Source organism: Peromyscus californicus, unplaced genomic scaffold (assembly GCF_007827085.1).
Source record: "Peromyscus californicus insignis strain IS unplaced genomic scaffold, ASM782708v3 Scaffold_2__1_contigs__length_46816999, whole genome shotgun sequence".
Taxonomy (NCBI): domain Eukaryota; kingdom Metazoa; phylum Chordata; class Mammalia; order Rodentia; family Cricetidae; genus Peromyscus; species Peromyscus californicus.
This window is the reverse complement of record NW_026294540.1, coordinates 26,106,779-26,129,535: the sequence shown is the minus strand read 5'-3', so window position 1 is coordinate 26,129,535 and position 22,757 is coordinate 26,106,779. Positions and strand designations below refer to the sequence as shown.

Sequence of the window (22,757 nt, the reverse complement as noted above, 5' to 3'; positions counted from 1 at the left end):
AGCGTTGCCTGGTCTCATTAAGAAAGACCCGGCCCCCTTCCGCGATCTCGCGCGAGAAGTCTGACGTCACACCGCCCGGTCGCCCGAAAGAAACCCTCTCTTGGACTCCGCCCCCTTCCGTGATCTCGCGAGAGAGGCTCGGCTAAGTCTTGTCTGGTCATGGTCGCCTCCCCGCCCCAGATCCGGCGTTAGGCTTTGCATCTCCCTATAGGACGGTCACGTGGGTTAGACGGAATCCCGGGAACGCCCCTAGCAACCGGGGGTTTGGAGGCCTTGTGGAGCGCGCTCCTAGAGGACCAGGAGGACAGGCGCTAGTTTAGAAGCGCCTTACCGGAACCGTTTCCTAGGTGGGGCTCCAGACAGACGTCCTGCCGGGGAGCCCGACCGAAGTCGCTCGCGCAGCAGGTCAGGCGGCCCCCGAGCCCCTGACCTCAGCCAGGCCCAGCCTTCCTGCTCCCGGAGCGAGGCTGGAGGGGGGTTCTGGGGAGACTGAGTCCCGGAGCGGGGTGGGCAGCGTTTCCCCACGGAGCCGTCATTCCCACAAGTTGCACGGAGCCTTGCTGAGTTTCCAGGCTTTGCACACACACCCCTGCTGGGATTACCAAGTCCTAGCACTGACTTAGCAGCAGGAGATGTGCCGGAAGGACCACGACCCTGTGGTATGGAGGAGGAAACGTTTGGAGACTGTGACTCGGGCTTTGGTCCTTGTCTCTACCCTTCGATCCCAGCAGCAGTGCGGGGGGAACACGATTCTACAGCTCTTCCCCTTCCTGCTCTTCTTCCTTCTTTTCTTCCTAACCGTGTGTGTGTGTGTGTGTGTGTGCGCGCGCGCGCACCACACACAAATCTTTTTAAAAAATTTTTAAGTTTGCCGGGCGGTGGTCGCCTTGAATCCCAGCACTCGGGAGGCAGAGGCAGGCGAATTTCTGAATTCGAGGCTAGCCTGGACTATATGATGAATCCCAGGACAGCCAGGGCTCCACAGGGAAACCCTGTCTCGAACCCCCGTTTCCACCATCCCCCAATATATCAGGGCTGGAGAGATGACTCAGTGGTTAAGAACACTTCCTTGCTTCTCTTGCAGAGTTCAGATCCTAGCATCTTAACCGGGTGGCTCATAACCTCCCGTAACTCTAGCTCCAGGAATAGTCATCACCTCTGACCTCCGCAGGCACCTACATTCGCGTGCAAAAATAAACGTAACTAAATATGATAAAAATGTAAAATTAAGGGTCAGTAGACAACACCCGAAGAATGACAGCTGAGGTTGACCTCTGGCTCATACACATGCGCACACGCCACCCACGTGAAAAGATGTTTAAGACCATAGCTAGGTGTGATGGTTCAGGTCAGTAATCCTAGCACGCAGGAGGATTGATGTGAATTTGAGACCAGCATGAAGCTCTGTTTAAAAAACAAAACAAAACAAAAAACTGAAGCAACCACACAAAAAAGTTCAGGGTCTGGGGATAGGAAAGGAACTGGATGGGAGGGCATGGGGGTGGCTTTGATCCAAACACTTCATACGTATGTGAAATCATCAAACACAAGTTCGGTACCCTAGCTCCACTTGAGCAGGTCTGTGATCCCAGGTTCCTGGAGGTTGACGCGGGATGATAGCAAGTTCAAGGCCTGCCTGGGTCAGGTAGTAAGCCCTTGTCTCAAAACAGGACGGAAAAGGAGGGCTAGGGTGTAGCTCAGTGGTAGAGTACTGACTGGCATTCTATCCCCAGACACACACACATGCACACACACACACACACACACACACACACACACACACACACACATGCACACGCACACACGCAACAGCAGTTCAGGTTTGAGAAGCAGTTGTTTCATAGGCCACCTCCGTAGAGGACAGTAACACATCAGTGACTCAGTCTGGCTGGGGACAGTGACAGAATGCAAGTGTTGGGGTTGGTTACAAACGGCATGAGAGCTAAAGAACACAGCCACACATGAGAGCTCACGTGACTGTCTTTCTCTCTCTTCCCTGGCCTCAGCCTCTTTGCTGGGTTGATAAGGTGAACTACCAGCCCAGTCTTGGAGTTGGGTATGCTTCCTCTGGTTCTCTCCGGCCTTTGGGGAACTGGCCAACCCTGACAACCTGAGTTCAAACCAGGACCCACACGGGAGAACGAGAGAGCCAACATGCGTTGATTCTTCAATACTGGGAAGTATGTAGGCAGGGAAAGGAGGAGGCAGGAAAATGTAGTCCTGTATTCAGAGAGACACTTTCTTTCTGTTGGCATGGACACGTTTGGACAAGCCCTGCCCTTGATCTTGTCTCCTGAGTATGTGCTCTGGGAATTCTTTAATTTTCTAACATCATCTAATGGTCAAGAACTATGTGTTATTATGATTATTAATGTGTTTGTTTATTTTGGTTGTCAAAACAGGGTTTCTCTGTGGGTAGCCCTGGCTGTCCTGGAACTCACTATATAGACCAGACACTGGCCTTGAACTCAGAGATCCACCTGCCTCTGCCTCCCAAATGCTGGAATTAAAGGTGTGCACCACCATTGCCTGGCTGTTACCATTATTTTTAAGGCAGGTTTTCATGTACCCCAGGCTGTCCTCAGACTTTCTTTGTAGCCGGGGATGGCCTTGAACTCCTGATCTTCCTGCATCTGACTCCAGAGTGTTGGGATTACAGGTTTGCATCTGCTATACCCAGTTTATGCAGTGCTGGTTATGGAATCTAGGGCCTTGAGAATGGTAGGCAAACACTGTACCCACAGAGCTCATCTCTTTTTTCTGTTTGACTTGAGACCATTCTGAGAGCAGGCCTCAATGAATTTTGGTAGAGCCGAGTGAGTTTAGAGGAGGTTGGAAACATCACATGATTCGGGGTGCAAGAAAACTAGCCAAGCAACTTGGATCTTGTTCCTTCGGGTGTGTCCAGCAAGAGCTTTTGAGGCCATCAAAAGCATGTTAAGGAGGAAACAAGGCTTGATTTAAATGCATAGGATCCCTGGACCTGAGGGTAGGGGGAATGGAGTGGCTGGGGGATTTGGGGTGGTGGGGAGAAACTATACATGAGATGGTTAAGATGTGACAGATGAGGGTAACCAGAGAAGTACAGAGGCAGGTCACAAGGGCAGAGAGGGTAAGAGTTTGTGGTTAACCAGGTCTGAGGCGTGAATGATAGGGATGTGGAGGGGCCTGGAGGTGTGCATCAGCTGGGAGAGAACTTGCCTAGCATGCAAGAAGTCTGGGGCTGGACCCTTGGCACCTCATAAAGTGGGCATGTGCATGGTGGTGCCAGCCTCTCTTCCCGCACTTAGGAGGAGAGGAGGATCAGGAATTCAAGGTCATCCTTGACTCCATGACTCCAGAGAGTTTGAGGCCAGCTTGGGCTACTTGAAACCCTGTCTCAAAACTAATGATAGCCAGACAGTGGTGGCACATGCCTTTAATCCCAGCACTCAGGAGGCAGAGGCAGGCGGATCTCTGTGAGTTCGAGGCCGGCCTGGATTACCGAGTGAGTTCCAGGAAAGGCACAAAGCTACACAGAGAAACCCTGTCTCAAAAAACCAAACCAAAACAAAACAAAAAAAAAAAACAAAAACAAAACAAATGATATTAAAAATCAAACTTGAACCCAGCCTGTAACCAAGTTAGTAGTGTGCTTTGAGATCATTTATAATTACTCATTCTGCTTACACATGTACTCAGTCTGATCAGAATCAACCGACCCCTAAGAAAAACATTGTGATCCCTCCCACCCTGCTTTGGACTTGGGACGAATTTCACACTCAGCTGAATGCACAGCCTCGGTTGGACCATGTTTCCTGTTTTTCCTTTGTGACTCTTTCATGCCCCTGACTCAGGACGGTGTCTGTGTGTATGAGATGTGATGACCAGGTCTATGACCATGCGCTAGAAGCAGTAAGGCATTGAAAGCAATGTCCCCTCATCCCGCAATATGTAAGAGCATGTGAATATAGAGTAACCATTTCTGGCTGTGCCTTTGTGTGCTGTTCTGTGTCAGCAAGGCCAGAAGAAAGTTCTCTCCCTTACGGGCCCCTGTAAAAGAGGCTCCCTCCTTTTTGTTGTCATATCTGTTCTGTTGTATATATAATTATATAAAGAGGGCGCCTTTGTTCAGGACCGCTCTCTTCGATGTAGATCTGAACAGACGAGGCCAGCTTCCGAATAGAGCAGGCCAGCAGCACCTCCCTCTCTCTCCCTTTATGCAGCATGACACCCGGGAGGTTGTTCTCTCCTTCCACTGTGTGAATCCTGGGACTGGAACTCAGGTCATCAGGGTTGGTGGCAGGCACCTTTACCCATCTCACCATTCTTGAAATCGTTGCAGTATTTGGATTGTCCCTGGATACCAGGTTTATGACAGCAGTCTGACATCCTGTTCCCTGAGTTAATAAACTATGAGTTAATTCAATATTAAGGCTCCGTCACCACGCCCCTCGGGTTTCCTGTTCTCTATAAGCGCCTGCATTTGGGAACTAGAGGGTCTGGCTTCACTATTTCTTTATCTCTCTTTCTCAGTTCTCCTCCCCACCCCAGGTGAACTGTGGCTTGTTGGTAGAGTGGGGTTAAAAGTAGAGATGGGGCAAGAAAGTTCCCACGGGAGTTTGGGCTGACTCGTTTTCCCACACAATGCTTTCGTGAATATCTCCTGCCTGCAGTTCCCCTGGCTGAGCATGGTTACATCCCAGTCTGTTTTCAAAGCCATAGCCCACGGTTTCTCATCTTCCACCAGTGTTGATTGGTCCTCTGCCCCTTTGGGGTAAACGTGTGTGTGTGTGTGTGTGTGTGTGTGCATGTAGAGGTCAGAGGGCATCCTCAGTTGTCATTCTTAGATGGTGTCTACTTTTGTTTTGTTTCTTGAGACAGGGTCTCACTATGTAGCCCTGGAAGGCCTGGGACTCACTATGTAGACCAGGAGCCTAAAGGTTCTAAAACAGTGCCACTGGCTGGGGCCAGGTGTTCAAGTGTGTAGGCCTATGGGGGCCATTTCACAGCAAAGCACAGTAACAAGACAGGGAAAAGCAGGAGGCAAGAAGCCCTGCTGGGCAGCAATTAAATCAGCATCCCCTGATGATATTTGGGCTCAGATAATAACACTAGAGATGGATAGAACTGACCAACTTGGACTCCGTTAGGAGGTGCGTTATAGATAGTATGGGAGGGAGGAGGAGAGAGCGAGGTCTCTATCAGGAGGTCTCCCATCATTTGGCAGGGAATGGTGCTGCCTATGGAGCCTGGCATGACTGAAGATGACCAGGTATTAGAGGTGCGGCATATATGTGGTAAAAGTTTTGGCCTGGGCAGGTTGGGTGGCCTTGGAGAGATGGCTCAATTGATAAAATACTTGCCACCCAAGTCTAGAGACCTGAGTTCAATTTCTAGCACTCATTGAAACAGCCAGATTATACATGTATATAAACTGAGGCAGAGTTTTCTGTCCCAACCGCCCAGTCCCAAATAAACACACAAAAGCTTATATTAATTGCAAAATGCTTGTCCGGTAGCTCAGGCTTATTGCTAACTAACTCTTGCATTTAAATTAACCCATTTCTATTTATTCTATGTATTGCCACATGGCTGTGGTTTACCGGTCCTCTGGCATCTTGCTTCCTGGGTGGCTCTCTCGAGTCTCTCTTATCTCCAATCTTCTCCATCTTCATCCTCAGTTTGATTGACCCACCGAACTTCCTGCCTGGCTACTGGCCAATCAGCGTTTTATTAAACCAATACAAGTGACAAATCTTTACAGTGTACAAGAGGATTATTCCACATCACATGTATACACACACACACACACACACACACACACACACACACACACACTTAAAATCTAAGGGGAAAAAAAAGCCAGGTGTCTATAATCCCAATGCTAGGGAGGCAGAGACAGGAGGATTGCTGAGGCTAGCTGGCCAGCTAGTCTATCTGAATTGATGAACTCCAGGTTCAGTGAGAGATGCTGTCTCAGAAAATAAGATACAAAAACAACCTGCCATCAACTCCTGACCTACACACACACTAACACACAAAAACATATAAACACAAACGCACAAAATAGTTTGGGACCGTTGAGTGTGGTGGCTCATACCTGTAATCCCTGCCCTTGGGAGGCAGAGGCAGGAGGATTTAGAGTTTGAGGCCAGCCTTGGCTTTGTAGCAAAACCCCGGCTCAAAACAAAAATGTTGGCCATGGTGTACTTGAGCTATCCAGCAGGCATGTGAGTGGAGTCTGGAGTCTAGAGGTCAAGGCTCGATAGCATGTGGGAGGTGGGGAATGTAAGTGACCCCACTTACATTCAAGGATCCAGAAGGACCCCTGAGGTCCTGTGTCTTACACCGGTGATTCTGAATCTCAACTCAATGTGATTTTTTTTTCTAAGACAAGGTTTCATGCAGCCCAGGTTGGTCTTGAACTTGCCTTATACTGGGGAATTACCGTGAACTTCTGACTCTCCTGACTCCACCTCCCATGTGCACCATCACACCCTACTTGGGACAGTGTTACTGCAGCATTATGGAGGTAGAGACTGAGGCATAGAGAAGCTAATTATGCCCCCAAGATAATACAACCAAGAGCAAATGGCAGAGCCCAGATTCAGACCCAAGAGAGCCTGACATCGGAGCTGAGGAAGAGAAGGCCGTGGAAAGATGCCACCCTCTTGGGAAGCCTTGCCTGGAAGAACAGACAAGGGCCTAAGGAGATGGCCCAGCTGATAAAAGTGCTTGCCTCTCAAGTGTCAGGACATGAGTTTGCATAGCTTAGAACCCAAGTAAAGTGGCCAGGCACAGTGGCACAGGCCTGAAACCCCGGGGATGGTGACATGGGAGGTGGAGACCGGCGGTTCCCTGGAGGCTCACTGGCCAGGTAGCCTGGCCTACTGTGTGACTCTCCAGGTCAGTGAGAGAGCCTTCTCAAATGGGGAAGGAGCCTGAAGCATGGCACCCCAGGTTGTCCTCTGTCCTCCACAGGTGTGAGAAGTACACGCATATACAGAGGATGGCCGGTCCGAGGGCGTGGCTGTGCTCAGGAAGGACCCATTGCAGGAGTGATCCTGGGTCTGGGGACCTGGGACACTGAAGTCTTCGATGAAGAAAATACTGGCTTTTAAAACAGCTTTTTAGAGCTTCTTGGATTTGAATGAGTGTTTTGCCTTCATGTATGTTTATGTGTACCACACACGTGCCTGGTGCCAACAGAGGCTGGAAGGCATTGGCTCCCCTGGAACTGCAGTCACGGATAGTTGTGAGCCACTGTGTGGATGCTGGGAACTGACCATAGGTCATCTGTAAGAGCAACAAATGCTCTTAACTGCTGATCCACCTCTCCAGCCCCAAATATTGGCTTTTCTTTTCTGTCTTTTTGAGACAGGGTTTCTCTGTGTAGCCCTGGCTGTCCTGGAACTCACACTGTAGACCAGGCTCTGCCTCCTGATTGCTGGGATTGAAGGCGTGCACCACCACCGCCTGGCCTAATATTGGCTTTTCTTAAAGCCTTGTATCAGTGACTTAAGTGGAGCTGTCTTGAGCAAGGTTACTCTCCTGGACTCAATTTCTCTTCCACTTTTCCCTGTTGATCTCCTTGACAAACCTTCTAGAAGGTAGCTCCCAGAAACAGTGTGTCAAGCCTCAGTGTCCCACAAGCAGCCCACCCCACCCGAGCCAGAGCCAGCTCTGTACACGTCACCTGTTCCCACTTGATGTCAGATCTTTACCACAGCCCACAATGCTGTTCGGTAGCCTCATGTTCCTCTCCAGCTGTACCCACATCAGACTGCTCCTAACCCTCCCATGCACCCAGCTCGCTCCTGCTTCCGTGAGAATAGTGTTCTCTTCTCCTTCACCCTTCCTCCTCCATCTTGTCCAGCCTCCTGTCTCAGTTTAGCAGCCACTCCGTAGATAGCCTCTGACCAGGTCCCCAGCTGGGGAAGGAGTATTCAAAGTGTGAGCCTGTGGCAGACATTACCTATTTAAATCATAATGAAAACATTTAAAAGACTTATTTTGTTTTAAACTGTGTGTATGCGTGTGTGTCTGTGTGTGGGTATATGTACACGTAAGTGCAGGTATCAGTGAAGGCCATAAGAGGGTGTCAGATTCCCTGAAACTAGAGTCACGGGCAGTTGTGAGCCACCTGATGTGGGAATTAGGATATGAACTAAGATCTGCAAGAGCACTACACACTCGACCACAGAGCCATCTCTTCAACCCCAAATTAAGAAAAATTATTAGGGGCTGGAGAGATGGCTTAGTGGCTAAGAGCATGAGTTACTCTTGCAGAGGTTCCCAACACCCACATGGTAGCTCACAACTGTCCATAATGCCAGTTCCAGGGGATCCAACATCCTCTTCAGGCCTCCCTGAGCACAGGCGCGCACATGGTACACATACAAACAGGAGGCAAAAGACTCAGAAAATAAATCTAAAAGATGAATTTGTGTATGTGAGTGTGGCTGTGGGTGTGGTATGGCATGCACATGGAGATCACAGGATAACTTCTGGGAGTTCATCCTCTCCTTCTTCCATGGATTCCAGGGACAAACTTGGGTCATCAGGCATACACAGCAAATGTTTGCACTTGCTAAATAGTCCTGCCCAGTCCATAGCATCTTTTATAGTGCACTTCCTACTTAGGTTGTTGTGTGGCTATATCTGCATTCCCTCTGGACTGAAACCTCAATAAGGTTGCTTTGTTTACCTTGGTTATTTCTAAGGCTTGGCTTAATAGGCGCTAATTAATTGTTAATAAGGAAAATGAGAGCTGTTGATGTAGCTCAGGGGCAGGGTATTTGTCTAGCATTCAGGGACCCTAGGCTCAATTCCCAGCGTATGCATACACACACATACATACACAGAGAGAGCGAGAGAGAGAGAGAGAGAGAGAGAGAGAGAGAGAGAGAGAGAGAGAGAGAACAAATGAAGTAGGAACTGTTTATAGCCTACTTGGTATTATGTGGTTCCATATGTAGTAATACACATTTATGCATTCATATATTATACAGTATATTTGCATATTCATAAGTTGTGATTTACACACACTTGCAAGCACTTGGCCAATTGAACTACAGCCCCAGCCACTCCCTTCCAATTTCTGAAGTGTTTAATTCGGTTTCTCATTTTCCCAGCAGCATGGCCGAGCTGCTCTTCTGTGAGCCAACAGAACTCTATAACATCTTGAATCAGGTCTCAAAGCTGTCCAGATTAGCGGAGCCCAACTACCTCTGCTTACTGGGTGAGTAGAAAACAACAACGCACCCACCTAAACACACATACCAACACCAACATCCAGACACGCAACACATACACCAGCACACACACGCACACACACACACACACACACATGAATCAGCACACGGTTAGCCAGTGGGTATGTTGAGAACAGTGGCCTGCACACCTTCCTTCTGAAGGTTGCCAAAGGTTTGGGAAGGGCAATGAATGGCGTTAGAAAGTTGTTTTGTTGTTTGGTTCAAAATGCTGCCTGTGATTAGGCTCAGTAGATAAAGGGCTTGCCATGGAATCATGAACACCAGAGTTTGGTCCCCAGCACTGTATAAAAGTCAGGTGAGGCCAGGCGGTGGTGGTGCATGCCTTTAATCCCAGCACTCGGGAGGCAGAGGCAGGCGGATCTCTGTGAGTTCGAGGCCAGCCTGGGCTAGAATGAGTTCCAGGAAAGGCGCAAAGCTACACAGAGAAACCCTGTCTTGAAAAACCAAAAGAAAAAAGAAAAAAAAAAGTCAGGTGAGGGGCTGGAGAGATGGCTCCGTGGTTAAGAGCACTGGCTGCTCTTCCAGAGGGTCTGGGTTCAATTCCCAGCACCCACATGGCAGCTCACAACTGTCTGTAATTCCAATTCCAGGGAACCTGACACCCTCATACAGATATACGTGGAGGCAAAACACCAGTGCACATAAATAAAAACTTAGAAAAAAGTCAGGTGGTTTGGCAGCCTGCCTGTAATCCCAGAACTCAGGAGGGCGAGACGGACACGCTGGGCAAGCTGGTTGACTTGATTGGGTAAAATGTGAGCTCTGGGTTCAGTGAGAGAGTCAGCCTGTCGAGGAATTGAGGGAGACACACAGGCATGTGCACACACATGGACCTGTACCCTCACACACGCTTGTGCACATGCTTGTGTATACACACCATACACATGCACGTACAAACGAAGGGAAACAGTGCTGTTGTTGAATGTCACGCTGCTAGAAAGGTAATTCAAGATTAGATCAAGGTCGGTGGTCCAGCACCAAGAAAGCGCAACCAAGACCTGTCAGGCTCCCTGGCTTACATGGTGAGACTCGGTCTCAAAGAGATGGAGGGAAAAAAGAAAGAAAAAGAAAAAAGAAAGGAAGAAAAAAAGGAGAAATGAAGAGGTGGAGGTGGTGGAGTTAAAGGCTGTTGTTTTGTTTTGTTTTAAGACAGAGTCTAGGGCTGGAGAGACGGCTCCGTGGGTAAGGGTGTTTGCTGTCGAGGCTGGTGGCATGTGTCCAGCCCCTGGACCCCACAAGGTGGAGAGAGAGAACTGACCCCCACAGGTTATCCTCTGACCCCCACTTGTGTGTGGCATGTGGGCATCCTCCAGCGCACATATAAATGCAGAAACTATTTATTTGAAGACCAGAGTCTTGCTATGTAGCCCTGGCTGGCTTCAAACTCACAGTCCTCCTGTCTCCATCCCCCCCACATACACACTAGGTGTTGAGATCACACTGTGTTTTGAGTGGACAGTTACCCACCTACCCACCGGTGTTGTGTTCCTTTACAGTTCCTGTTCTGAGTTCAACTCTTTTCTTTCCCAGATGTTCGATCCAAAAGGCAATATGACGAGAGCCATGTGATCACTGCCCTTAGAGTGAAGAAGGTATCAGACTGAGTCAGAAGCAGGCAGCCTGGGGACCTTGCGAGGGTGGGGAGGACAGGGAGGTTTTATCCTGGGTCCAGAGGGTGGCATCAACTGTGAGGGACAGGTTGGCGGGGGTGGTGCATGTCCCATGGATCCCTCCCACATCCCTGGAGTTCTTCCTGGTAGACACTCGCTGTTCCTGCCATTAGTAAGCATGTTGTAAGTCATGCTGGCTGTAATCTGGGAATGAAGGTCCATACAGCCTGTGGACACTGCTGTCTCCGTCCCCAGGACTTGGCCGTGAGCTTGGTGGTGGGTCCTACTTGGTCTAGCCTCTGGCATCTAGTAGGTCGTCAGTACAGATTGTTGGCACATACGTACCAGTGACCAGAGAGGGGCCTTCGCTCTACCCAGCACACTTCCCAATCCTTGTTTACCATTTTTTGTTTGTGTGTGAGTGTTATGTGATTGTGTGAGTGTATTATGTAATCGTGTATGTGTATTATGCGATCGTGTATGTATTGTGATCATATGATTGTGTGTGTGTGTCTATGTTTGTGTGCCTGTGTGTATATGTATGTGTGTGGTGTATGTGTAGTGTGTCTGTGAGTGTGTATTATGTGATTGTGTGAATGTATTATATAATCGTGTATGTATATTACATGATCGTGTGTGAATTATGTGATCATGTGATTGTGTGTATATGTGTGTGTAACGTGTGTGTATTATGGTTGTGTGAGTGTATTATGTAATCATGATGTGTATTGTGTAACTGTGTATATTATGTGATCATGTGATTGTGTGTGAGTGTGTGTGTGTGTGTGTGTGTGTGTGTGTGTAAGCCAAAGGATGGCACTTATCCTTTTCTATCACTTTCCACCTTATGTTTCTTAAAAATTTTATTACATTATTATTTTTTTAAAAAATGTGTGTGTGTAAGCTGGGCACACTCAGGAGGCAGAGGCAGGTAGATCTCTGTGAGTTCAAGGCCAGCCTGGTCTACAGAGCGAGATCTAGGACAGGCACCAAAACTACAGAGAGAAACCCTGTCTCGAATAACAAAAACAAAAGTGTGTGTGTGTGTGTGTGTGTGTGTGTGTGTGTGTGTGTACATGTGTGTGCATGAGTGCAGATGCCTGCAGAGTCCAGAAGAGGACATTGGATCCATTGAATCCCCTAGGGCTTGCGTTACAGGCAGATGTGAGCCACTCAAAGTAGGTGCTGGGAACCGAACTCAAGTTTTCTTCAAGTGTAGCAAGTGCTCTTAACTGCTGAGTGACTTCTTCAGCCCTTTTATTACACTTATCTGTGTGTGTGTGTGTGTGTGTGTGTGTGTGTGTGTGTGTGTGTCTCCCCGCCTCCCGTCTCTCTCTGTGGTGGGTGGGTATGTACCTGGGCATGGCCAGGCCATGTCACATATGTGGGCATCAGAAGATAACCTCTACATGTGGGTCCCAGGGATTGAACTCAGGTCCTCAAGCTTGTCAGCAAGCACCTTTACCTGCTGAGGCAGCTCATTGGCCCTTATCTTATTTATTCTTAGCCAGAGTCTTGGTATGTGGCCTAGACTGTCCTAGAGCTCAAGAGCCTCCTGCCTCAGCTTCCCTGTGCTAGGATGTGATGTGAGGACCCCCACCAGGCAACAGGCATCTCCCTGAATGTTCTCTTGAGCTTCTAGACCAGTGAGCTTTCTCCCCTTTGAGTTCCAGAGATCCTTGTTAGTCTGGACTTCTGTGGCCCTTAACGCTATACTGTAAAGCAGAATGCATGGGCACTTGTCTCCTGCATGCCTCTGTTGGGACTTCTGCATCACATAGCCAGGTTGCCCAGACAGCATCGGGCTCAGAAGGGACCCTGAGAGCAAGTAAAGGCCACACTCTGAGCTGTCAGCCACTCAGGAATCCTTGAGTTCTAGAACGTCTGTTAGGTTCCTGGATGAGTCTAGTACTGTGAGACTACATCCGCTCCCCAGGGGAGCTCTCTCCTCCCCAGGTGACGTCACCCCCCTCCCAGGTGAGCTCATCCCTTCCCCAGGTGACCTCATCCACTCCTCAGGTGAGCTCATCCACTCCTCAGGTGAGCTCATCCACTCCTCAGGTGAGCTCACCTTCTCCTCAGGTGAGCTCATCTTCTCCTCAGGTGAGCTCATCTTCTCCTCAGGTGAGCTCATCCACTCCTCAGGTGAGCTCATCCACTCCTCAGGTGAGCTCATCCTCTCCTCAGGTGAGCTCATCTTCTCCTCAGGTGAGCTCACCTTCTCCTCAGGTGAGCTCATCCACTCCTCAGGTGAGCTCATCTTCTCCTCAGGTGAGCTCATCCACTCCTCAGGTGAGCTCATCTTCTCCCCAGGTGAGCTCATCTTCTCCCCAGGTGAGCTCATCCACTCCTCAGGTGAGCTCATCCACTCCTCAGGTGAGCTCATCCTCTCCTCAGGTGAGCTCATCCACTCCTCAGGTGAGCTCATCTTCTCCTCAGGTGAGCTCATCTTCTCCTCAGGTGAGCTCATCTTCTCCTGAGGTGAGCGCATCCCTTCCCCAGGTGAGCTCATCCTCTCCTCAGGTGAGCTCATCTTCTCCTCAGGTGAGCTCATCCACTCCTCAGGTGAGCTCATCTTCTCCTCAGGTGAGCTCATCCACTCCTCAGGTGAGCTCATCTTCTCCTCAGGTGAGCTCATCCACTCCTCAGGTGAGCTCATCTTCTCCTCAGGTGAGCTCATCTTCTCCTCAGGTGAGCTCATCTTCTCCTCAGGTGAGCTCATCCTCTCCTCAGGTGAGCTCATCTTCTCCTCAGGTGAGCTCATCTTCTCCTCAGGTGAGCTCATCTTCTCCTCAGGTGAGCTCATCTTCTCCTCAGGTGAGCTCATCCACTCCTCAGGTGAGCTCATCCTCTCCTCAGGTGAGCTCATCTTCTCCTCAGGTGAGCTCATCCACTCCTCAGGTGAGCTCATCCTCTCCTCAGGTGAGCTCATCTTCTCCTTAGGTGAGCTCATCTTCTCCCCAGGTGAGCTCATCCACTCCCCAGGTGAGCTCATCTTCTCCTCAGGTGAGCTCATCCACTCCTCAGGTGAGCTCATCTTCTCCTCAGGTGAGCTCATCTTCTCCTCAGGTGAGCTCATCTTCTCCTCAGGTGAGCTCATCTTCTCCCCAGGTGAGCTCATCCTCTCCTCAGGTGAGCTCACCTTCTCCTCAGGTGAGCTCATCCACTCCTCAGGTGAGCTCATCTTCTCCTCAGGTGAGCTCATCCACTCCCCAGGTGAGCTCATCTTCTCCTCAGGTGAGCTCACCTTCTCCTCAGGTGAGCTCATCTTCTCCTCAGGTGAGCTCATCCACTCCTCAGGTGAGCTCATCCACTCCTCAGGTGAGCTCATCCTCTCCTCAGGTGAGCTCATCCACTCCTCAGGTGAGCTCATCCTCTCCTCAGGTGAGCTCATCTTCTCCTCAGGTGAGCTCACCTTCTCCTCAGGTGAGCTCATCCTCTCCTCAGGTGAGCTCATCCACTCCTCAGGTGAGCTCATCCACTCCTCAGGTGAGCTCATCTTCTCCTCAGGTGAGCTCATCCACTCCTCAGGTGAGCTCATCCACTCCTCAGGTGAGCTCATCTTCTCCTCAGGTGAGCTCATCTTCTCCTCAGGTGAGCTCATCTTCTCCTCAGGTGAGCTCATCTTCTCCCCAGGTGAGCTCATCCACTCCTCAGGTGAGCTCATCTTCTCCTCAGGTGAGCTCATCTTCTCCTCAGGTGAGCTCATCCACTCCTCAGGTGAGCTCATCCACTCCTCAGGTGAGCTCATCCTCTCCTCAGGTGAGCTCATCTTCTCCTCAGGTGAGCTCATCTTCTCCTCAGGTGAGCTCACCTTCTCCTCAGGTGAGCTCATCTTCTCCTCAGGTGAGCTCATCTTCTCCCCAGGTGAGCTCATCCACTCCTCAGGTGAGCTCATCCACTCCTCAGGTGAGCTCATCCTCTCCTCAGGTGAGCTCATCCACTCCTCAGGTGAGCTCATCCTCTCCTCAGGTGAGCTCATCCACTCCTCAGGTGAGCTCATCTTCTCCTCAGGTGAGCTCATCTTCTCCTCAGGTGAGCTCATCCACTCCCCAGGTGAGCTCATCTTCTCCTCAGGTGAGCTCACCTTCTCCTCAGGTGAGCTCATCCACTCCTCAGGTGAGCTCATCTTCTCCTCAGGTGAGCTCATCCTCTCCCCAGGTGAGCTCATCTTCTCCTCAGGTGAGCTCATCCACTCCTCAGGTGAGCTCATCTTCTCCTCAGGTGAGCTCATCTTCTCCTCAGGTGAGCTCATCTTCTCCTCAGGTGAGCTCATCTTCTCCTCAGGTGAGCTCATCCTCTCCTCAGGTGAGCTCATCTTCTCCCCAGGTGAGCTCATCTTCTCCTCAGGTGAGCTCATCTTCTCCCCAGGTGAGCTCATCCACTCCTCAGGTGAGCTCATCTTCTCCTCAGGTGAGCTCATCTTCTCCTCAGGTGAGCTCATCCACTCCTCAGGTGAGCTCATCTTCTCCTCAGGTGAGCTCACCTTCTCCTCAGGTGAGCTCATCCACTCCTCAGGTGAGCTCATCTTCTCCTCAGGTGAGCTCATCTTCTCCCCAGGTGAGCTCATCTTCTCCTCAGGTGAGCTCATCTTCTCCCCAGGTGAGCTCATCCACTCCTCAGGTGAGCTCATCTTCTCCTCAGGTGAGCTCATCTTCTCCCCAGGTGAGCTCATCCACTCCTCAGGTGAGCTCATCTTCTCCCCAGGTGAGCTCATCCACTCCCCAGGTGAGCTCATCCACTCCTCAGGTGAGCTCATCTTCTCCTCAGGTGAGCTCATCTTCTCCTCAGGTGAGCTCATCCACTCCTCAGGTGAGCTCATCCACTCCTCAGGTGAGCTCATCCTCTCCTCAGGTGAGCTCATCCACTCCTCAGGTGAGCTCATCCACTCCTCAGGTGAGCTCATCCACTCCTCAGGTGAGCTCATCTTCTCCTCAGGTGAGCTCATCTTCTCCTCAGGTGAGCTCATCCTCTCCTCAGGTGAGCTCATCCACTCCTCAGGTGAGCTCATCCACTCCCCAGGTGAGCTCATCTTCTCCTCAGGTGAGCTCATCCACTCCTCAGGTGAGCTCATCCACTCCTCAGGTGAGCTCATCCACTCCTCAGGTGAGCTCATCTTCTCCTCAGGTGAGCTCATCCACTCCTCAGGTGAGCTCATCTTCTCCTCAGGTGAGCTCATCTTCTCCTCAGGTGAGCCCATCCCTTCCCCAGGTGAGCTCATCACCTCAAGGACTCTTTTATTGGTTACTTTTCTCATTCTTCAGCTGTGACAGAACACTTGACAAGAGAATTGCAGGAAGGAGGGGAGGGAGGGGATACTTGAGCTCACAGTTGGAGGGGTTTGGTCCTGTCTTAGTGAGGAAGGCAAGATGGCAGGCAGGGAAGCCAACAGGTCACATTTTGTCCGTAATCGGGAAGCAGAGGATAGGCCAGAAATGAGCTGGATTATAGAACCTCAAGGCTCAGGCCTGTGGTGTGGTGGTGCACACCTTTAATCCCAGCACTCAGGAGGCAGAGGCCAGAGGATCTCTGTGAGTTCGAGGCCAGCCTGGTCTACAGAGCGAGTTCCAGAACAGCCAGAGCTACAGAGAGACCCTGTCTCGAACCCACCCCACCCCCATGAAAAAAATAAAAACGAGAGGGAGAAAGTGCGTGGAGCACCAGCATTCTCTCTGCTTCCTGACTGTGGACACATGTGACCTCTGCCTCCCACCCCGGCAGACACACCTTGTCCACACAACTGACTGTACACCCAAACTCTGAGTGAAAATGAACCCCTCCTCCCGTAAGCTGCTCTTGGTAGGTAGTCGTCACAGCAGAGGGGACAGTCAGTAACACAATTAGAGACTAGACAGAAGACCCAAGTCCCTGCCATCCCATAACCTGCACTCGATCTCATGGTTCTTCTGGTGACATTCGCTCCCTCAGGACTTCTGCTTCAGGAGTGATTTGGGGTTTAGGTGTACTGCCACCATCTCCCGGTCATCCAGCCACGGTGACTCTGAGGGCCTGTGAGTTCGGTGATGGACCGCCATTCTCTAGCCAGGCCCTCTCCGGTCTAGTCCCCCACTGCCGTCCTTCTTAGTGACAGGGAGGGAGTAGAGAGCCAAGAGACTCTCCGTCGGTTAATGGTCAGCAAGGGAAGGAGGACAGGACCCCCAGCCTGCCTCAAGCTCCCCTGGGAGGTCGTGCAGGGACAGTGTGCCCAGCTGAGCATCTGAGCAGCGCATCTGTGTGGTTTCCTCAGAGGGAGAACCAGTACCTCATCCCGGAGTCCGTGGATCTGGAGTGTGTGAGATACTGCATCGTGTACGACAGCAACACCAGCTCCCTGGAACTGCGCATACGGCGGCGGCGGCGGCAGCTTAAGGAGGAGGAGGAGGGGGAGGAGGAGGAAGAGGAGGAAGAAGAAGAAGAGGAGGGGGGTGACGAGAACACTGGTAATCACACCCCAAGAGAGTTGTTCTTAGTCCTTTTGTCTTTTTTGGTGTTATTTGAGAAAGGGTCTCTCTTATTATGTAGCCCAGGCTGTCCTGGAACTCGTAGATGAGGCTAGCCTCGAAATCACGGAGATCTGCCTACCTCTGCCTCCTTAGTGCTAGGCTGACAGACTTGTGCAGTCACGCCTGGTTCATGCAGTGCTAGGAATGCACCCCAGAGCCTCCAGCATGCTAAGCAAGCACTTTACCAAGGGACCCACATCCCCAGCCTTCCCGGGGGGGGGGGGGGGGGGCGGGGGGCGTTTACAAGCACGAGAAGGGTAGACAGTGTCGATAGTCCTCATTTTTGTGGGCCTGTGACCACATTACCTGAGGGAAACAAAGGAGGAAGGAAGGATTTCTGTTTTACTTCCCTGTGTGTATGTCTGTGTGTGCACGCAGGCCTGTGGAGACCAGAGGTCAGCCTCAAGGGCCAGCCACCTTGTGTTTTAGACCGTCTCTGCCAGCCTGGAGATGGCCAAGAAGGCTGAGCTGGCTGGCCAGCAAGTCCCGGGGATCCACCTCACCCTGCCTTCCTGGTGCTAGGATTGCAAAAGTGTGCCACTCTGCCCGGCTTTTTCACACAGCTCGGGGGGGGGGGGGGGGGGGGGGGACACTCGGGTCCTCAGTTTACCAGGCTAGCACTTTACCAACTAAGCCATCTGCACACGTGGGCACCTCCACTCATGCAAAGACACGCACACACATGTGCATACCACACACACACACACACACACACACACACACACGAAAGATAGACGAGAAAGAGGAGGAAGGTGAAATCTCCCACATGCCTATCAAGTGAGCTCTCTATCACTGCATGACAAATGACCCCAAAGTCAGTGGCCCAACATGACAATATGCTAATTATCATATCTTTGGGCCCAGAATTCAGGGGCCACTCAGACAGGAGAGCCAATGTTTCTCCAGAGGTTATAATCCAAGTGTCAGGTGGGACCAGGTGTGGTAGCACATGTATAATATCCCAGCACTGGGCAGCCTGAAGCAGGAGGATTGCTCTGAGTTCCAGGGCAGCCTGGGCTGCAGAGTGAGACCATGTTTCCAATGAAAACAGAAACAAACAAAAAACTGTTCTGGACCTGTGGCTTAGGTAGCGGAGTGCTCACCTAGCATGCTTGAAGCCGTAGGTCCACCCCAATCCCGGGTACTGGGTGTGGCGGTGCACACTTGGGTGTGGAGGCAGGAGGAACAGAAGCTACAGAGCAAGTTCAAGGTCAGGCTGGGGTACATAAAACCCTGTTTCAAAATAAATAAACAGTCAAGCATAATGGCGGACACCTTTAACCCCAACACTCAGGAGGCAGAGGCAGGTGATTCCTGTGAGTTTGAGGCCAGCCTGGTCTACATAGCGAGTTCTAGGCCAGCCAAGGCTACACAGTGAAACTTTATCACAGCAAACAAAAAACTAAAACTGGGCCGGGTCTATAGCTCAGTGGTAGAACACTTGCCTCCCATGTAAAGCCTGAGGTCCAGGCCTCAGTACTATGCAAAAAGGGGGGGGGGGGGTAGGATGGCTCAGCGGGCAGATGCTCCTGTCACCAAGCTTAACAACCTCAGTTTGATCCCCAGCACCCACGTGGTGAAAGGAGGGAATTTACAAGTCGTCTTCTGACCTCTGCATGTGTTTGTGACACACATGCGTGTACATACAGAGACGAATAAATAAAGTAGTACAAAGTTAAAAGACTCCCCCAAAGCATGTGTCGTCAGTTCCAAGATACTTAATTCAAAGTTTGAAGATGGCTTATTATCAGTTCAGTGTTGTTGGTTGTTTTTGTTCTTTTGGGGGGCCCACCACCCTGCTTCCAAATAAATCACACACAGAGGCTTATACTTAATTATAAATGCCCGGCCTTAGCTTGGCTTCTTTCTTGCCAGCTTTCCTTAACTTAAATTTTATCCCATCTACCTTTTGCCTCTGGGCTTTTCCCGTTCTCCTACTTCTGTAAATCTTACTGTTACTCTGTAGCTGGCTGTGTAGCTGGGTGGCTGGCTCCTGGAGTCCTCCTCCTTCTCTGGCTCTTTCTTTTTCTTTCCTCCCAGATTTCTCCCTCTATTTATCCTCTCTGCCTGCCAGCCCCGCCTACCCTTTCTCCTGCCTTGCTATTGGCCATTCAGTTCTTTATTAGACCATCAGGTGTTTTTACAGGCACAATAACACAGCTTCACAGAGTTAAACAAACGCAACGTAAACAAAAGTAACACACCTTAAATAATATTCCTCAACAGTTGGGCCCAGTGCTGATGGGATGAGAATGGCCATTTACACTCCCTGCCACTGGGTGGCACTAAGGTTCTGCCTTTACTAACACCTGCCATTGAGACTCTTCCTTCCCAAGTGGTCTCTGGCTTGGAAATTCCTTCTTCCATGTGTGGGTTCCTTTGGGCTTCAGTTTGCAGATATTGGCTACTTTTGAATTAGAGTCTCGTGTAGCCCAGGCTAGCCTCCAACTCACGATATAGCTGAGGATGATCTTGAACTTCTGAACCTCCTCTCTCCACATTCTGAGTGCTGAGATTACAGGCTTATGCCACCGTGTCCTATGCAGTGTTGGGGGTGGACCCAGGGCCTTGGGCATGCTAGCTAGGCAAGCTCTCTACCAACCAACTGGGCTACGCCCCTAACCCTGTGACTTGTTTGTTTGTACATTTTGGGCTGGAGAGATGGCTCAGCAGTTTAAGAGCATGTACTGTTCTCTCAGAGGACCTGAGTAGGAGTCCCAGCATTTATGTAGAGTGACTCACAACTCCCTGTAACTACAGCTTCGGGGCATCTGACCCCTCTGGTGTGTGAGGGCACCTGATTCATGTGCACATCCCCTGTCCGCCCCAGACACACATAATTAAAACTTTTGGAAAATGATGTTTTCATGTATGTATGTATGTATGTATGTATGTATGCATGCATGGTGTGTGTGTGTGTGTGTGTGTGTGTGTGTGTGTGTGTGACACATGCCACAGCACATGTGGATTCTGCCATCGTGGGGATCAAACTCAGGTGATCAGACTTGGCAGCAAGCGCCTTTATCCTCTGAGCCATCTCTCTGGCCCCACCTTTTTTTTTTTGGTTTTTCGAGACAGGGTTTCTCTGTATAGCTTTGCGCCTTTCCTGGAACTCACTTGGTAGTCCAGGCTGGCCTCGAACTCACAGAGATCCGCCTGGCTCTGCCTCCCGAGTGCTGGGATTAAAGGCGTGTGCCACCACCGCCCGGCTATGGCCCCACCTTTTTTGAGACAGGGTCTCATGTAGTCCAGGCTGTCCTTGACATCACGGTAGCTTGAACTTCTGATCCCCCTGCCTCCACCTCCCCGGTGCTGGAATTGCTGGTGTGTATGACATGCTCAGCTTGTTCATAGTTTTAGGACTCCAGGCTGGACCCTGGAGCCCTAAGAACTGGGGCTGGTGAGGTGTCTCAGCGATAAAGGGGCTTGCTGCCAAGCCCGACAACCTGAGTTCGATCCCGGGGACCCACATGCGTGGGGAGAACCATCTTCTACAAGTTGTCCTCTGACCTCCATATACATGCGGTGGCAGATGTGTGCCCCTCCCACAAGTAAGTGAGTAAATAAGTAAACAAATAAATGTAATGTTTTAAAAACAAACCTTTACTCTATAAGGGGTGGCATTGTGCTCTTGAACTTCCCACTCAGAAGGAGACCACAGCCAAATGTAACATTTCCACTCTAGGCAGCTTTCCTCATTTAAAACGTTGATGTCTTTTGAGTTGGGCCTGGTGGCACACACTTTTAATCCCAGCACTCAGGAAGCAGAATCACAGCACTCAGGCAGCTCTCTGTGAACTCAAGGCCAGCCTGATCTACACAGGGAGTACGACGGAGGCCAGCCAAGGCTATGTAGTGAGGCTTTGTCTCAAAAAGAAAGAAAAAGAGAAGCAAAACAGAAAGCTGGCTTTTTGAAGCCAGGTGTGCTAACATGATACCTTTCAGCCAGGTGTGGTCCTGCACACCTGCCTTCCCACCACCGCTGGTACGGTTGAGGCCCAGGGATCCAATGTGTCATCCTCCTGCCTCCGTCTCCCTGAGACCTGAGATTGCAAGTGTTTACCAACATGCCCAACTACTATTCTTGACGAAACAGTCAGCTGAAGCAGCTTGGTGAGGTGGCCAGGTTCTGTGGGAGTCCCCAGTTGTGGCTAATGCTGGCCCTGTAGTTGTGGACGGTACGTCTCTAGTGGTGGAGAGGCAGAAATCTAGGCTAAAGGTAACAGCCTCAGTGTGGCCTGGCACTTGTAGCCCTCCTCCCCTGTGGCCTCTGACCCACTAGTCTCTTGCTCAAGAGAGACATGGCTGGTGCCCTGTAACCTACTGTCTGGACTCAGGGACCTCTGAGCCAGGCCCCGCGGAGATGGGAGTGACTTCCGCCTGGAAACCTGCAAATTCTCCCCACCGTGGTTTACAGACGCAGGTTCATCCTCCACACAGGTCCTTGTCACTTATGTCCTGAGCAGTCCCTTCTGGAAGTGTCCTTGTTTTCGAGAACAGAAGTTCAGTTTATTTAATCAAATTGATTTATTTCTCTTTCCCTAGTTGATTTTATTTTGTAACCATGGAGACCAGAGGATAGCCTTAGGTGTCGATGCCTAGGTGCTGGTCTCCTTCCAAAAAGTTTTGTAAATTGTGTTGTCTTTTTTTTGTGGGGGCGGGAGGGGGGGTAGGGATGTCACAGAGCTTGTGTGGGGGTCAGCGGGAGTCAGTTCCCTCCTTCCACCATACAGGTCCTGGGGTGGAACTCTGGTCATCTGAGTTGGTGACAGGCACCTTTACACACTCAATCATCTTCCCGGCCCTACTTATTTTCTGAGACGCTCTCATTATGTATAATTCACTGGCTCAGCTGGGCAGGCCGGCTGTGGAGTCCCAGGAATCTGTCCATCTTCACTGATGAGATTGTAAGCACACAGCACCAAGCCTGGCATTTTTATGTGGGTTCTGGGATAGAACTCGGGTCCTCGGGCTTCCATGACACTCTCCTGACTGAGCCATCTCCCCAGCTCCAGAAAGTCGGTTTGGAGAACAGAGCCCTTGGCCTCCTACTGCTGGTGGGCTCTTAAGGGTCCCAGGGTATCTTGGCTGAGGCAGGCTAGTGCAGACTTTCTGTGGAAGCCCCATGAGGTCTGTATTAGTGACTTTCATGCTGCTGTGACAGAAACAGCTTAAGAGAGCCAAGACTGAGTCTGGCCCGTGGCTTCCTAGGACTCAGTCACAGTCACTGGAGCCGTGGGCCTGACATGCTGTCATGCTGTCGGAGTGGAGGAGGCCTGTTCGGTTCACGGCTAACCAGAAAGCAGAGAGCGGGGAAGACCATGTGTGCTGTGCCGGGTAACCCACCCCCCATCTTTATGTGTGTGTGCAAGTGGGAGGGGCCCACG

The 22,757-nt window shown here is 50.8% G+C and overlaps 1 protein-coding gene across 4 annotated transcripts in view; it reads left to right on the top strand.

Annotated features, from left to right (window-relative positions):
* Positions 1 to 81: 81 nt before the first annotated feature.
* Positions 82 to 22,757, top strand: part of Styxl1 (serine/threonine/tyrosine interacting like 1) — a 38,952-nt gene continuing 16,276 nt past the window's right edge. For 2 of the 4 annotated variants that reach the window (XM_052753996.1, XM_052753993.1), the window contains exons 1-4: positions 82 to 405; positions 9,120 to 9,223; positions 10,788 to 10,849; positions 17,115 to 17,307. In XM_052753996.1, the coding sequence (XP_052609956.1) occupies positions 9,121 to 9,223; positions 10,788 to 10,849; positions 17,115 to 17,307 (358 nt within the window). In that variant the 5' untranslated portion in view covers positions 82 to 405; position 9,120. Of the gene's footprint in view, positions 406 to 9,116; positions 9,224 to 10,787; positions 10,850 to 17,114; positions 17,308 to 22,757 lie in introns of all 4 variants that reach the window. The other 2 variants (XM_052753995.1, XM_052753994.1) reach the window with 2 other exon arrangements.